Source organism: Orycteropus afer, unplaced genomic scaffold (genome assembly GCF_000298275.1).
Source record: "Orycteropus afer afer isolate SDZICR_OR568_19922 unplaced genomic scaffold, OryAfe1.0 scaffold00087, whole genome shotgun sequence".
NCBI lineage: Eukaryota > Metazoa > Chordata > Mammalia > Tubulidentata > Orycteropodidae > Orycteropus > Orycteropus afer.
Window position 1 is genome coordinate 6,710,923 of NW_006921674.1, and position 16,383 is coordinate 6,727,305.

The 16,383-nt window shown below is 38.6% G+C and overlaps 1 protein-coding gene across 1 annotated transcript in view; it reads right to left on the reverse strand.

Moving 5' to 3' along the window:
- Positions 1-16,383, reverse strand: part of COQ3 (coenzyme Q3, methyltransferase) — a 64,356-nt gene that overhangs the window by 24,568 nt on the left and 23,405 nt on the right. Inside the window, 2 exon segments of the mRNA XM_042781137.1 lie at positions 1,242-1,394; positions 5,257-5,374. Of these exon segments, the coding sequence (XP_042637071.1) occupies positions 1,242-1,394; positions 5,257-5,374 (271 nt within the window).

The following is a 16,383-nucleotide window of genomic DNA, read 5'->3' on the forward strand; positions in this document are numbered from 1 at the left end:
GAGGGCAGAGTCTAAGCCTGAAATTCTCAGGGTTTATTAGTGGTTTGGCCATATTGGCTGCTCAAAAAAGTTTGATGAATAAATAAAAGGACAATGAACAAATGAATTTCTTAATAATTCAAGCCTTGATTAACTCTCATCTCTATCTCCCAAAGCAAACTATTAAGTTCCTGCTTCACTCATCTTAGTAACTTTTACTGAGTCCAGCCCCTTCACCCCCAAGTTCTGTACAAGGTAACTTCTTGTTCTAGTTACCTAGTGCCACTCTGACAAGAATATACCACAAATGGGCTGGCCTTAAAAAACAGGAGTTTATTCTTACAATTCGGAGGCTTTATGTCCAAGTTCAAAGTGCCAGGCTCTAGGCACTGGGTGAAAGCCCCTCAACCTTGGGGTCCAGCTCTGCCTCCTGCTCCCGGCCCACTGGAGCTAGCGGCGTTTCTTCACTCAGACAACTGCTGGCTGCTGAGGCTGAGAAGCCCCAAGGTTGACAAATAAAAAGGGCACAGTACCGATGTTACCAAACCACATGGCAGGCCATTAACTTAAGTCCACTGTAAGTCCCAAGGTCTGCAGAGCATAGCAGGCTGCTGAGCAATGACATGGCTACATGCAGGGTCCAAGCGTGCCATAGGCTAGAGACCATTCCCAAGGCTTCTCCTTATATACAGGAAGCAGACCATGTCCCAAAGGCTGCTTGTAGTAGATCCCACCATGGAGTTGACTGCCACTCTCATCATGGGGAATAACTACCACCAGCTGCCCAGCCACTCAACCAGGTCCAGCCAAGTTGACACAAAAACATAACCACCACAGTTCTCAATATGTATTGTTGAACTGAACTGTCTCAACAGCATTCCCTTTAGCATGATGTACCCAGAGTGATCATACCTTTACCAGAACTACCAATGGTCAAAGATCCTTTGCTATAAAATAACCTGATGCCACAAGACTCAAGTTTCCTTTCATAAGGATTTAATTCTAACTAACTTGATAATGTATAAACTGCTTCAAGTTTATTTATGAAAGAAGCTTAGAAATTGGGAAATACTATTAAAAAATAATGGCTTGAAACAATGGACATTGAAGAAAATTTCCCTAATTTCCAAAGGAAAATTAAAATGTAGCATTTAAAACCTAGGTACAAACCAAATGACAAATGTACTCAAAAGAAGATGAATTAGTAAAAAAAAAAAAAAAAAAAGTTGTATTAAAAAGACATAGAATTTCTAGAATGTTACCTAATAAATGGCACCCTTAGGTCATTCATAGAATGAAGAGGTGCATATTCTCCTTGCTCATCCCACCACTTGTGAGCCAGGGCCTGGAAAGTTTTTAATTCATTGCTGTCTACGGTGGTTTGTGAAGTACTGTACAGGCTTATCCCAGGGTACCTAAGGGGTCAAAAGGAAGAGCCAGGAAAATACTAGTGTTCTTAAAAATGTAACATTGGATAAACAATGTATAAAGATAATCTTATTTACAATTTATTAGATTCTAAATATATATATCTGTCGGTGTGAACGCTTTAATTAAAGTTTTCTTGCAATCACACTGCTTATAATTATGCAGATTCACAGATGAAACAATATTAGGTTGCTTTTAAAGCAAGTTACAACTAAAACAGAACTTTATAAAACTTGGCCTTATGCATTATATCTAATAATAATAATAACAGTAATATGAATAGGAATAATAATGTAAAAAGAAATACTAAATGCCATCAAATTGACTTCAACTCACGGCAATCCATTTGCGTCAGAACAGAACTATACTCTGTAGGGTTTTCAATGGCTGACTTTTCATAAGTAGATCACCAGACTTTTCTTCCAAGGCACCTCTGGGTGGCTGGAACCTCCCATTTTTCCTGTTAGCAGCCAAGTGTGCTAACCATTTTTATCAACTGAGGGCTCCAATAATAATAGTAATGTAAAACCCAAACCCACTGCCGTCAAGTTGATTCTGATTCATAGCGACCCTACAGGACAGAGCAGAACTGCCCCATAGGGTTTCCAAGGTGTAAATCTTTACAGAAGCAGCCTGCCTCATATTTCTTCCGCAGAGCAGCTGGTGGGTTTGAGCCGCCAAACTTTGGTTAGTAGCCCAATGCTGTAACCACAGTGTCACCAGAGCTCCTGATAATGATAACAGCTACTGAAGAGCTTCACATATATCATCTTATTCCATTCTCCTAGCAACTCTATGACATAGGTACTATTATCATCTCAATTTTATGGGCAAGAAAATGGAAGCCCAGAGAAATCTAGTAAGTGGTAGAATTAGGATTTGAACCCAGTTGTTTCCATCTTCTTTCTACTTCTACTGCCATCACCCTTGTCCTAGCTCCCATCATCTCTTGCCTCAGCTCTTATGCCAGTCTTCTAATTAACCTGGCTGCTTCCTGCCTCATCTTCCTCCAATCTATTCTCTGTGATGTACCCAGAGTGATCATACTGAAATAACATTTTGATTTTACTTTCCTGTTTCAAATGTTTCCATGTTTTCCCAGTGCCCTTAGGGAAAATACCAAGATCTTTGGCATGGCTTTTAAAGTTCTGAATTATTTAGTCCCATATTTGTTCCCTCTCTACACCAGAGCTTCAAACTAGTTATTCCCAGTTGAGTCATAGTGGATGAAGTGAAAGAGGGACAGATCGGAATTTGCAAAATGTGGGTGCCTGGAACAAAAGCAGAAAAGGGAAAATTATGTATCGATACCCTGATAGAAACTTAATCTCTCTCTTAGAAAACATAGGCAGCATGTACACTCTGTAGCAACCAAATCTCTTTCTTGGCAGAGTCAGAAACAACAATGTCCTGCTCAAAGATGGCAACCAATCAAGCCATTTTGAATATGTGTTATTCTCCACAATCCAGGTAATAATCCAATCTCCTGCTTCCGGGTCCTGAAAAGGCTCACAATGCCACTTCTAAATTTCCCAGTCTAGGACTGAGACCCATAATTTTCCCCATTCTGGTTATCATTCAGGCATCCATATATATACATATAATTTTTAAAAATTTTTATTGTGATTTGGGTGAAAGTTTACAAACCAAATTAATTTTCCATACAGCAGTTCACATACACTTTGTCTCATGACATTGATTGCAATTTCCCACAATGCAACAGCTCCCCTCCCACTTCCTCCCCATAGTTAGTTATCTCTTCCCTGTGTCCTTCCCTCCCAGGCACTTCTGCCCCTAGAGCTGTCTCCCTCAGTATACACAGCCCCTCTATTCTCCCATGATTGATCTTTCCAAGGTGTGTATCTACCTAAAATAAATGTTCGGTCATATGCCTGTCTTTTGTTTGGCTGGCAGCCACAGGTTGTTGTTGTTATTATGTGCCGTCTAGTCAGACCTGACTCATCGCAACCCCTCCTTGGGTTTCCGAGGCAGTTATCACTACAGAAGTAGATTGGCCAACCTTCCTTCTGAGGAGTGGCTGATGGGTTTGAACTGCCAGCCTTCTAGTTAGCAGTCAAGTGCTTTAGGCACTATGCTACCAGAGCCCCTGGTGGCCACAGAAGTGGGTTCAATTCCAGACTTGAAGGGCAGCTAGGGGCCATAGTCCCAGGGGTTCTACCAGACTCTATCACACCAGCAAACCCGGTCGCTTTTTTTTTTTTTTTTTATGATTTTGAGCTGTGTTCCACATTGTTCCCCCACTCTATCCAGAATCTCCGCTTCCTAGTGGGTGACAGTGGTAGCCGAGCACCATCTAGTTATTCTGGTCTCATAGTTGTATAGCAGGCATCCACGTTTTGCAAATTTAGATCCATCCAAGTTTTGCTTCACTGACCATGACTGAATTGGTTCAAACTAGTTCTAAGCCCTGCTCTAAATTCATCTTCCACTAGCCTCCTCATCCTCCCACTCCAGCCATGCAGGCCTTCTTTCAGTTCTTTGAAGTGGTCATGTGGCCTCCCTCCTCAAGCACTTTGCATATGTCATTCCCTTTCCCTAAAACATTCTTTCCATTTTCTCTCTCTGCCTTCCACACACATCTAATTAATTCTCATCCTTCAGATCTCAGCTTAAATGGAATGTTATCTAACAAGTCTTCCCTGAATCACAACTGGATCATGTTCCCCTATTTTAACTCACATACCACTTTGTACTTCTAAATGGGGCCGTGTTATTATTTGGTCATGTCTGCCTCCCCACTGGACCATAAACACTATGAGAGTAAGCAGGGATTATCTCTCTCACCATTATATTCCAAATGACTAGCATAGTTCCTGGAACATGGTCAATACTCCAGAAACATTTCTCAAATCAGTAATGTGAATGAAAAAGTCCAGGAAAGTATATATACACATTAAAAAAAATTTTTTTAATCAAATGGGATCAAGATCAAATAGGAATTAAACAAGGATCAGATAGGTCCCACACCAAGTTCTACTGCACAGTACATTATGGAAAATCCTCCAAAGTTCTACTTGGGTAAAAGAAAATGTTGTTAAGTTATGAAAGGTAATGCTATTCAAATTTTTGCTTTTCCTTAGCTATATTCTATACTCATTACTTTTTAACCTCTTAAGATTGAAATGTTACTTTTCTTTTTCATTGTGGTAAATATGTATGTAACAAAACATTTATCACTCTTCTTTGACATTAATACTATGAATATTACCCTTCTTTGTCATGCTTAATGCAAAGCCTCAGTGATCGAGGACTAACTTACAATAGCTAACAGTAAGTTGTTGCTCAGTTAACTATGATGAATGATTGCACACATCCAATCTCAAAGGAGCTTGTTTAAGACAAAAGTAAGAAGCCTGTACTTGGAAAACAGCTGACATCTCAACACTTTGCTATATTTTTCACAAGGTTAAAATTAGTTTATAAAATACAAATACAAAAAGACATTATTTTGGCTCAATGTTACTGCCTAGAATGTACCCTTATCCCCCTCACCATATTTACGCTGCACCTAACAAGAACAGCATTATTTGTGCCCTGTCATAAGGATATTATGAGGAAATAAAAGTACTTTTCCAAGCAATATGATTTTTCTATTAAAAATAAAAGTCATCTCTGAATTTATATGTACTGGATGGACACTGTATTATTCTATCAACTTCTACGGGCTTGAACTTTTTCAAATTTATAAGCTGTTGAAAAATACTTTAGATGTAAAATCAACCTTAAAGCACATGAGCTATTACATCCTGACAGGATGTATTAAACACAATCATTACTAAACTATTTCATATAATTCTGTAAATGTTTACCATAGTTAAATATACTCACCAATAACTTCTCATTTTATTCAAACAGGCAAAGGTCATCTTATATGACTTCAACTTCTTGGATCTATATTCATTGGAAACCCATGGTTTAATTTGTAGAGTCCAACTGAGCTGATTCTCTGAATAAATTGAATAAAAATTATATGTACCTATAATTTTAAGTATATGAATCCCTGATATGAAAATAACTGAAGTTACTATTTTACATGGCAATCTAATGTTATACTATGATTGAAACACATAGGAGGTTACCCCTTAATTTGGGATTTTACTCTAAAAAATAAAATAAAGATCTTACATTCTGCCATCTTACTCTAATCAGGTATTTCTGAAATTATAATTACTAAAAATAATTAATGCATAAATAAAATTTTTATGACATCAGTTTTTGCAACCATATTGTACTGTACAAAATTGTAAAAAACGCTATTCCAATAAAAACTACATTATCTCTTAAACTAGGGTAATAATAATTCTGAGATTATTTGTAAAAACCAGTTCAAATTCTGTCAATTGCATGTTAGCTACATGAAGTGGACTTACATATATATCAATCAATATCCTTTACAAAAGGGAAGAAATTATCTATATATAAAAAACCACATACACATACATATACACATCTTAGAATCCACACTCACCCTGTCTGTGTTCAAACTAACATAGGAACTTGTTTTATGAACAGGCTACTCTGCTGCAGAACATTCGTTTATTAGTTAACATTTACACAAAGTAGACTTCAGAACAAAGAAAATTATCAGGGACAAAGAGGAACATTACAACTAAAAGAAAAATCCACCAAGACAAAGCCATCTTACATGTGTATACACCAAACAACAGGAGCTCTGGTAGCGTAGTGCCTAAAGGCACATGACTGCTAACCAGAAGGCTGGCGGTTCAAACCCTCCAGCCACTCCTTGGAAGGAAGATGGGGCAATCCACTTCTGTAGTGATACTGCCTCGGAAACCCAAGAAGGGGTCGCTATGAGTCAGGTCCGACTCGATGCCACATAACAACAACAACAACAAACAATAAAATATCAAAACATATGCAGCAAAGATCTGACAGAACTGAAAGGAGAAGTAGACACATCCACAATTTTAGTTGGGGACTTTATCATCACTCTCTAGTAATTGATAGAATCACTAGACAGAAAATTAGTAAAGAAACAGAAGAACTAAACAACACGATCGACCAATAGGGAGCTCTGGTGGCACAGTGCCTGAGGCATGTGACTGCTAACCAGAAGCCTGGTGGTTCAAATCCACCAGCCACTCCTCAAAAGGAAGGTTGGGCAATCTACTTCCACAGTGATAGTACCTCGGAAACCCAAGGAGAGGTCACTATGAGTTGGATCCCACTTGACAGCAGTGAGTTTGGTTTTTTTGGTTATCAACCAATAAGATCTAATTGAAAGTTGTAAAACACTCTACCCAAACAATAACAATATACATGACTATACATGACTATAATGGAATCAAACTAGAAATAAATACCAGAAAGATACTACAAAAGGCTTCAAACACTTGGAAATAAAACAACACACTTCCAAACAATCCATGAGTCAAAGAGAAAGCTCATATATTAAAAAATATACTGAACTAGATTAAAATGAAAATACTATATATAAAAATCTGTAGGATGCAGCTAAAGCAATATACTTAGAAATTTATAGAACTAGATATTTATATTAGAGAACAAGGAAGATATCAAATCAACAATCTAAGCTTCAACCTCAAGAAACAAGAAAAGAGAGGACTTCCAGCAAGATGGCAGAATAGGCAGACAAGAGACAGACCCTATCTAACAAAGAAACAAGAAACCAGTTGAAACAGATACAGAAGATAATCCTGGAACTTGGAGCTTCAAAGGGAAAGATAAAGAAGTGGATTAAATACTAACTAGTAGAAGAAACTGAATGAAAACATGAATAGGGAGAAAAATGGAGCTGTGGACTATCGACTGGCCCAGTGGCACAGCCATTTTGAATATTTGCAAGCAGCATTCCAATTCAGGCAAGAATCTAATAATTGGCTTCACTTGCTGAGGACTGCATGGGCAACCACACTGGTGGCTGATGACCAGAAAGGTTTAATATTCTCCTTGTTCCCTTTGTACAATCCCACACTCTCCCAGTGAACCGAAGTGTGCCCACCCCCCACCCCCACCCACCTTCTAGACCAGTAGGAATTCCATGAAGGATTGGTGCCCTGCCACCAGCTGCCTTCTGGGAAGGCAAGAACTGGTCCCAGGACTAGAAGCCCTACTCCCAGCCATGTTTTCAGGCCAGTAGGAACTTCTTCTGAGACCAAGCACCTACACCCAGCCACCTTTTGAGCCAGCAGGAACTTTTTCTGGGACTGGAGCCCTGCATCCAGTTGCCTTTTGAGCCAGCAAGAACTCCCTCTAGAACCAAGTGCCTTGGTCTTAATTGCCTTTTGGGCTGGCAGAACTTTTTCTGGGTCAAGACACCTAGGTCAGCAGGAACTTGTCTGGGATGAGGTACCCTGCTCCCAGTTGCCTTCTGGGTAGATAGGAAATAGTTGCAAGATCAGCCACCCTACTCCCAGCCACCTTTTATGCTGGCAGGAGCTTTTTCTGGAACCAGATGCCCTGGCCCCAGACATCTTCTGGGTCAAGAGGAACTCATCTGGGATCAGGAGTCCTGTCCCCAGTTGTCTTCTGAATAGGCAGGAACCAGTGTCAGAACTAAGTACCCTGCTCCCACCACCTGCTTTGGCACAAGAAACAGTGCATGTGTGCTCTACATCCCCAGTTTTCTTGTCTTTTAATAATTCTTTTTTTCCTTTCTTTTCCCTCCCTGGTTCTTGTTTTTATTTTTTCCTTTTCCTAATTTTCTTCTTCTTTTTCCCATCCCTTGTTTTTCTTTTTAGATTTTTCTTCTCTGTTCTTTTTCTCTTGCTCTCTTTTCTTTTTTTCCCATTCCCATATATTGGGTCTTTTTCTTTTTCTCTTTGCACTTCTTTTTTCTTTGTAATGTTGTTTGTGCTTTTTGTTCTTTTGCTTTTATTTGGAGCTCTGGTGGTGTAGTGCCTAAGGCATTTGACTGCTGACCAGAAAGTTGGAGGTTCAAACCCCCAGCCACTCTGCAGAAGGAAGACTGGGTAATCTACTTTTGTCAAGATTTACTGCCTCAGAAACCAAATGGGGGTCACTATGAGTCAGAATTGACTCACTGGCAGTGAGTTTGGTTTGGTTTGTTTTTATTTTTCAATTTTTTAATTTTTTTCAGTCCCACATGGTGGGAAACAGTAACCATGCCCACATGACCCAACCACATCAATACTCCTACAGCCCCACCCACTGGGCAAAGGCCCCCACCTGCTTCTTTACCAAATGATCAATGATAAGACAGCAGCCAATACCAGCCCAACCCACCCTTAACTGCTCTATACCACCAGCTAACAGAGATCCATGTACATATTCCCATCCTCTATCATACCCAACAGGAAACAGATGGTGAGTGCCTAAGTGCTGCTAAACTAACAAAGAGAATAGCACACTAGCCCTGCTTGCTTGGATATACCAAAATAAAGTTTAAAAAAAAACACAAAAAACTGGGTGAATCACACTAAAATACAATCACAAATTAAATTTAATATAACAATATCACTATGTCTTCAAGACAATTGATAATCCCAATTCACATAAAGAAACAAGAAAAAGTAGTACAAACAAGGTTTGAGAATACAGAGCCAGAAAACCTCTCTGAGGAAGAAGTAATATTGGAACTACCTGATAAGGAATTACCTGATCATGGAGAACACTGACAAAATCAAGGAATACACTGAAAATTGATAAAAACACAGACAAAACTCTAGAAGAATTTAGGAAAACAATATAAGAACTGGCAAAATAAATGAAAAATTAGAAACCAAACAAAAACAGCAAGTAGAAACCTAGAAGATTAATACTAAGAATTCAGAAATAGATGATACATTGAAAGGACAAAGGAGTAGAATCTAATCAATGGAAGAGAGAATTAATGAAATTGAAGACAAATCCTCCCATATTACTTTGTTAGAAGTGTACTAAGAAAAAAGATTAACAACAATGGGGGGAGGAAGAAAAGGGGGAGGAAAAGGAGGGGAGAAGAAGAAGAAGCGGGAGGAGAGAGAGAAGGAAAAAGAAGAAGAAAGCCTAGGATTCATGTGGGACACCATCAAAAGGAATATCAGAAAAGGAAGAGACAAAGAGAAAATTGTTGAAGATTTGTTGGAAGAGAACTTCCTTAATATGATGAAAGACAAGAAGACATGCATTCAAAAAGTTCAATGAACCTCAAATAGGATAGGCGACAAAAGAAAATCACTAAGACATCTCATAATCAAACTTTCTAAAACTGAAGACAAAGAAAGAATCCTAAAAGTATCACAGGAAAAATGAAGTTACCTAAAAAGGGCAGCCAATAGGATGATGCTCTGATTTCTCAGCAGAAACCATGAAGGCAAGAAGGCAATGGGATGATATTCATAAAAACATGAAAGAATAATTGCCAACCAAGAATTACATACCCAGAGAAACTGTCCATAAAATATCAGGGTGAACTCAGGACATTTTCAGATGAAAAGAAAGTAAAAGAATGTTAAAAAACCAGGCCAATCATAAAGAGATGCTAAAGAGAGTCCTTCAGACAAAAAACCAACAACAGAAGACAACAACTAATGAATAAAATACATGACAACATAACCCAGAAAACAATACAGATACAGAAGTATCCAAAGTAAAATAAACTTACAAGACTGTAAACAGGGAACCAGAGCCATCAGTTGGTAAATGAGGACAAGTACAAAGCAAAAAAAACAGGAATAAATAGTGTAGGTATAGCACTACCAAATGGAAAGGAAGTCAAGATGATTTCACGATAGAATGGACGGTTTTAAACTTGGGAAGAAAATAATATATCACACAGGAACTTCAAAGAAAATTAATAAACTCCATCAAAATAAAAGAGAAGAAAGACAAAACTGTTCAGCAAATACTAAAACAGTATCAATGAAGGAAATGCTAAAGAAAAGTCACGAACAAAATGATCTTGGCACAGAATATTATACAGAAGAAATCAGCAACAACACAACAAAAACACATAACAAGATGAAAGCAATAAATTCATACTTGTTGATAATTATACTGAATGTAAAAGGATTAAGTGCACCAATTAAGAGACAAAGTGTCACAGAATGGATAAGAAAACATGACCCATCAATATGTTATCTACAAGAGACACACTTGAGATACAAAGAAAAAAGACTAAAATTCAAACACTAGAAAAAATGTATCAAGCAAATGGCACAAAGAGCAGGAGTGGAAATATTAATTCTGATAAAATAGACTTCAAGACAAATACCACCAGAAGAGACAAGGAAGGACCTTATATAATGATTAAAGGATCAAAAGAACAAAAGGACATAACTGTAATAAATATCTATGAACACAATTAAGCAGCCCCAAAATACATAAATCAAATTTTATCAGAATTGAACAGAGAAATAAATAATTCCATAATAATAGTAGGAGATTTCAACCCACAACTTTCTATGAAAAACAGAACACTAGGAAGGAATTCAACAAAGACATGGAAGAATGAAACAACACAACCAACCAACTTGATCTTATAGACATATACACAGCACTTTACCCAACAATAGCTCAATATACACTTTTTTCTAGCACACATGGAACATCTTCCAGGCCACAACACAAGCCTGAACAAATTTAAAACATCAAAATACTACAGGCCATATTGCCAGATCACAATGCCATAAAATTAGAAATCAACAATAGAAAGATAAAGGAAAAAAAAAAAAAACACATGCAAACTGAGTAACACCCTCTTTAGAAACTACTGGGTAATAGAAAAATGAAATTAAAAAATTCCTTGAATCAAATGGGAAGGAAAACACAACATACCAAAATCTTTGTTGTTGGGTGCCATCAAGTTGGCTCCGACTCATAGCGACTCTACGTACAACAGAATGAAACAATGCCTAGTCCTGTGCCTCATTATCCTTGGAATGCTTGAGCACATTGTTGCAGCCACTGTGTCAATCCATCTGGTTGAGGGTCTTCCCCTTTTTCGCTGACCCTCTACTTTACCAAGAATGATATCCTTCTCCAGGGAATGGTCACTTCTGACAGCATGACCGAAGTAGGTGAGACAAAGTCTGGCTATTCCCACTTCTAAGGAGCATTCTGGTGCATGTCTCCCAGAACAGATCTGTTCATTCTTCTAGCAATCCATGGTATTTTCAGTATTCTTTGCCAACACTACATTTGAAGGGCATCATCTTCTGCAGTTTCTTTATTCCTTCTCCAGCTTTCTCATGCACATTTTTAGTCACATAAGGTGACTAAAAATACCGTGGCTTGGGTAAGGTGCATCTTAGTCTTCAAGTGACATCTTTGCTTCTTAACACTTTTTTGGCAGCACTTAACACTCTTAGGCAGCAGATTTGCCCAGTGCAATACGATGTTTGATTTCTTGACTGCTGCCTCCATGGTTTTCAATTGCAGATCCAAGAACAATGAAATCCCCAACAACCTTAATCTTTTCTCATTTTATCATGATGTTGCTTATTGGTCCAATTGTGAGGATTTTTGTTTTTTTGTGTTGAGGTATAATCCTTACTGAAGACTGTGGTCTTTGATCTTCATCAGTAAGTACTTCAAATAATCTTCACTTTTAGCAAGCAAGGCTGTGTGATCTGCATATAACAGGTTGTTAATGATTCTTCCTCTAATCCTGATGCTACATTCTCTCCATACAGTCCAGCTTCTCAGATTATTTGCTCAGCATACAGATGGAATAAAAATGGTTAAAGAACACAACCCTGATGCACACCCTTCCTGATTTTAAACCATGCTGTATACCCTTGTTCTGCTCAAACAATAGCCAGTTGAACTATGGACAGGTTCCTCATAAGCACAATTAAATGTCCTGGAATTCTCATTCTTCACAATGCTATCTATGATTTGTTATGATCCACACAACCGAATGCCTTTGCATAGTCAATAAAACACAGGTAAACATGTTTCTTGTATTCTTTGCTTTCAACCAAGATCCATCTGACACCAGCAATGATACCCCTCACTCCACATCCTCTTCTGAATCCAGCTTGAATTTATGGAAGTTCTCTGTCAATTTACTACTGCAAACATTTTAAAATTATCATCAGCAAACTTTCCTTGTATGCTATATTAATGATATTGTTTGATAATTTCCACATTCTGTTGGATCCCTTTCTTTGGAAAGGGCACAAATATGGATCTCTTCCAGTCAGTTGGCCAAGTAGCTGTCTATAAAATTTCTTGGCATAAATGAATAAAAGCCTCCAGCTCTGCATCTGTTTGTTGAAACATCAATTTCTGGAGCCTTTTCTTCACCAATTCATTAAGTATAGCTTGGACTTCTTTTAATACCATTGGCTCTAGATCACATGCTACCTCTGAAGTAGTTGAATATAGACCAAGTCTATTTTGTACAGTGACTCTGTGTATTCTTTCCATCTTCTTTTGATGTTTCCTGCATCAGTTAATATTTTGTCCATAGAATTTTTCAATATTCCAACTCGAGGCTTGAATTTTTTCTTCAATTCTTTCAGTTTGAGAATGCCAAGTGGGTTTTTCCCTTTTGCTTTTCTAACTCCAGGTCTCTGCACATTTTATTGTAATACTTTGTCTTCTCGAGCTGACCTTTGAAATCTTCTGTTTAGCTCTTTTATTTCATCATTTCTTCCATTCACTTTAGCTACTCTTCATTCAAGAGCAAGTTTCAGAGTCTCTTCTGACATTCATTTTGTCTTTTCTTCCTTTCCTGTCTTTTTTAATGACCTTTTGCTTTCTTCATGTATGATGTTCTTGATGTCATCCCACAACTCATCACAGCAATCAAATCAACTACATTTGTAAGAGGTAGTGGAGAAGTTCAACATCACAGTCAAAACAAGGCCAGGAGCTGACTGTGGAACAGACTATCAATTGCTCATCTACAAGTTCAACTTGCAGCTGAAGAAAATGAAAGCAAGTCCACAAGAGCCAACATATGCAATGATGGGTCTCTCCTCATCCAGAGCAAAGAAGAATGAAGAAAACCAAAGATTCATGGAAACAATTAGTCCAAGCAACTGGTACACCATGTGATCTGCAGCCTATACAACTATGAGACCAGAAGTAGATGGTGCCTGGCTACCACTGTCAACCACTCAGAGGGCGATCTATGTAGGAGATCCTGGATAGAGAGAGAGAACAATGTGGAACAAAACTCAAAATCATTTTGGAGGGGGAGGGGAACCAGGTTTGCTGGTCTGATAGAGCCTATTGAAACCACTGAGACTATGGCCCCTAGCTGCCCTTCAGATCTGGGATTGAAACCACACCTGTGGCTTCCAGCCAAACAAAAGACAGGCATATGAGTTGAACATTTACCTGAAGTAGATACACTCCTTGAAGAGAACAATCATGGGAGAAAAAAGGGCTGTGTATGCACAGGGAGACAGCTCAGGGGGCAGGAGTGCATGCAGGGATGGACACAGGGAAGAGGTAACTATGGGGAGGAAGTGGGAGGGGAGCTGTTGCATTGTGGTAAATTGTAGTCAATGTCATGAGACAAAGTGTATGTGAGCTGCTGTATGGAAATGAATTTGCTCTGTAAACCTTCACCCAAATCACACACACAAAAAAAGAGCCAACATATGAGATTGATTATGTTGTTGTTCTTAGGTGCCACCAAGTTGGTGCCAACTCATAGCCACCCTATGTACAACAGAACAAAACACTGTCCAGTCCAATGCCAACTTCACAATCCTTGCTATACCTCAACCCATCATTGTAGCCACTGTGTCAATTCATCTTATTGAGGGACTTTCCCTTTTTCGATGACCCTCCACTTTACCAAGCATGATATCCTTCTCCAGGGAATTGTCCTTTCTGATAAAATGACCAAATCAGGTGAGATGAAGTCTGGCCATTCTCCCTTCCAAGAATCATTCTGGCAGCACTTTCTCCAGGACAGATTCCTTAGTTCTCCTGGCAGTCCAACCTTGATTATATCCCACCTGAATTTAGAGTCCATCTGAACAAGAGAGTTGATGCACTGAACACCAATGATTGAGGAACAAAATCTTTGGGACACAGCAAAAGCAGTGATAAGAAAGGAATTTACAGCAATAAATGCTCATATCCAAAAAAAAAAAAAAAGAAGAAGAAAAAGAACAGCAGAAAATAAAAAGCCTAAAATCACCAGAAGAAAAGAAATAATAAAGATTCATACAAAAGTAAATGAAACAGAAAAACAATAGAAAGAATCAAAAGGCTAGAAATTTGTTCTTTGGAAAAACTTAATAAAATCAACAAACCACTAGCAAAGTTAAATAAGAAAAAGAAGGAGAAGATGCAACTAACATGAATAAGAAATGAAATGGATGCTCTCACAACAGAATCAACCAAACTAAAAAGGATATCATGATACAATGATGATCTGGATTCCAACAAATTTGAAAACTTAGATGAAATGAACAGATTTCTAGAAACACACTACTCACCTAAACTAACACAGACTGACTGAGGTGGAAAATCTGAATAGACCACTAACAAAAGAAGAAAGTTAAAAGATTAAAAAAAAAAAAAAAAGTCCTGGCCCAGGCTGCTTTTCTGGAGAATTTTACCAAACTTGCAGAGAAGAACTTACACAAACCCTACTCAAACTATTCCAGAACACAGAAAAGGATGAAATTCTCCCAAATTCATTTTATGAAGCAAGCATAACCCTGATACCAAAATCAGGCAAAGATACCATTAAAAAGGAAAATTACAGACCGATATCTGTTGTGAATATAGACACAAAAAATCTCCAACAAAATCCTAGCCAAAAGAATCCAATATTATATCAAAAAACTAATACACCATGATCAAGTGGGATTCATATCAGGTATGCAAGTATGTTTCAACATCAGTAAAACAATGAATGCAATCCGTCACATAAATAAAATAAAGGAAAAGAACCACATGACAATATCACTTGATACAGAAAAGGCATTTAATAAAATTCAACACACATGCCTGATACAAACTCTCAGTAAAATAGGAATAGAAGGGAAATTCCTCAACATAATAAAAGGCATATGTGCAAAACCAACAGCCATCATTACTCTCAGTGGAGAAAGACTGAAAGCATTCCTTTTGCAAAGGGGTACCAGAAAAGGATGCTGCCAAAGGGGCAGGGAGGCCATATCTTCTGACCTCCCCTAACCCCACAAGAGGTAGACAGAATCTTCATCAGTAGCCCAAAGCCTATTCTTGCAAGGCCAGACATGCTGCCTCCCTCCAGCCCTTTCATCAACCCGGACACCAACTGGTTCTCCCACAGCACCCACCACTTCTCTGCTGGGTTCGATATTCACTGGAGTTTCCAGACGAAGACAGAGTCAGAAGAGGGAAAGGGTCATCCACTTCTTAAAGCAATGGCCAGTGTAGCCACACAGAACTGAGTAGCCACACAAAACTCACAGATTATGGGGTTTATTAGGGAAGCAATAGACTACAATTCAAGTTCAGGAACACATTCTGTCTCTCTCAGCCCAATGTCTCTCAATGTCTCTCTCCCAGCAGTAAGTGTCTCTCAGTGTCTCTCTCAGCAGTGCATGTCTCTCACATCTCTCCCAGCAATGCGTGTCTCTCACATCTCTCTCTCAGCAATGTGTGTCTCTCACATCTCTTTCAGCAATGCATGTCTCTCATGTGTCTCTATCAGCAATGCATGTCTCTCACATAGCTGGCAGAGAGATTCCTTCTGCCTCCAGGAGGGCTCCTTCTGAGCCTGGCAAAGTAGCCAAACTAACCAATCCCAATATCAGAATTCTATATACCTGAGAGAGAGAGAACTTCCTAGAAGATTGCCTCATGCCACTCTCAACAGAAATAACCCACGTGGATAACTTTAACAATCAGGAGCTACTCAGTTGCTCACAGCAAATCCCACCACAGAGTTTACAAACACTTATGGCTAGAAAAACTCTGGTAGCATAGTGCCTAAGGCACTTGACTGCTAACCAGAAGGCTGGTGGTTCAAACCCACCAGCCACTCCTCGGAAGGAAGGTTGGGCAATCTAC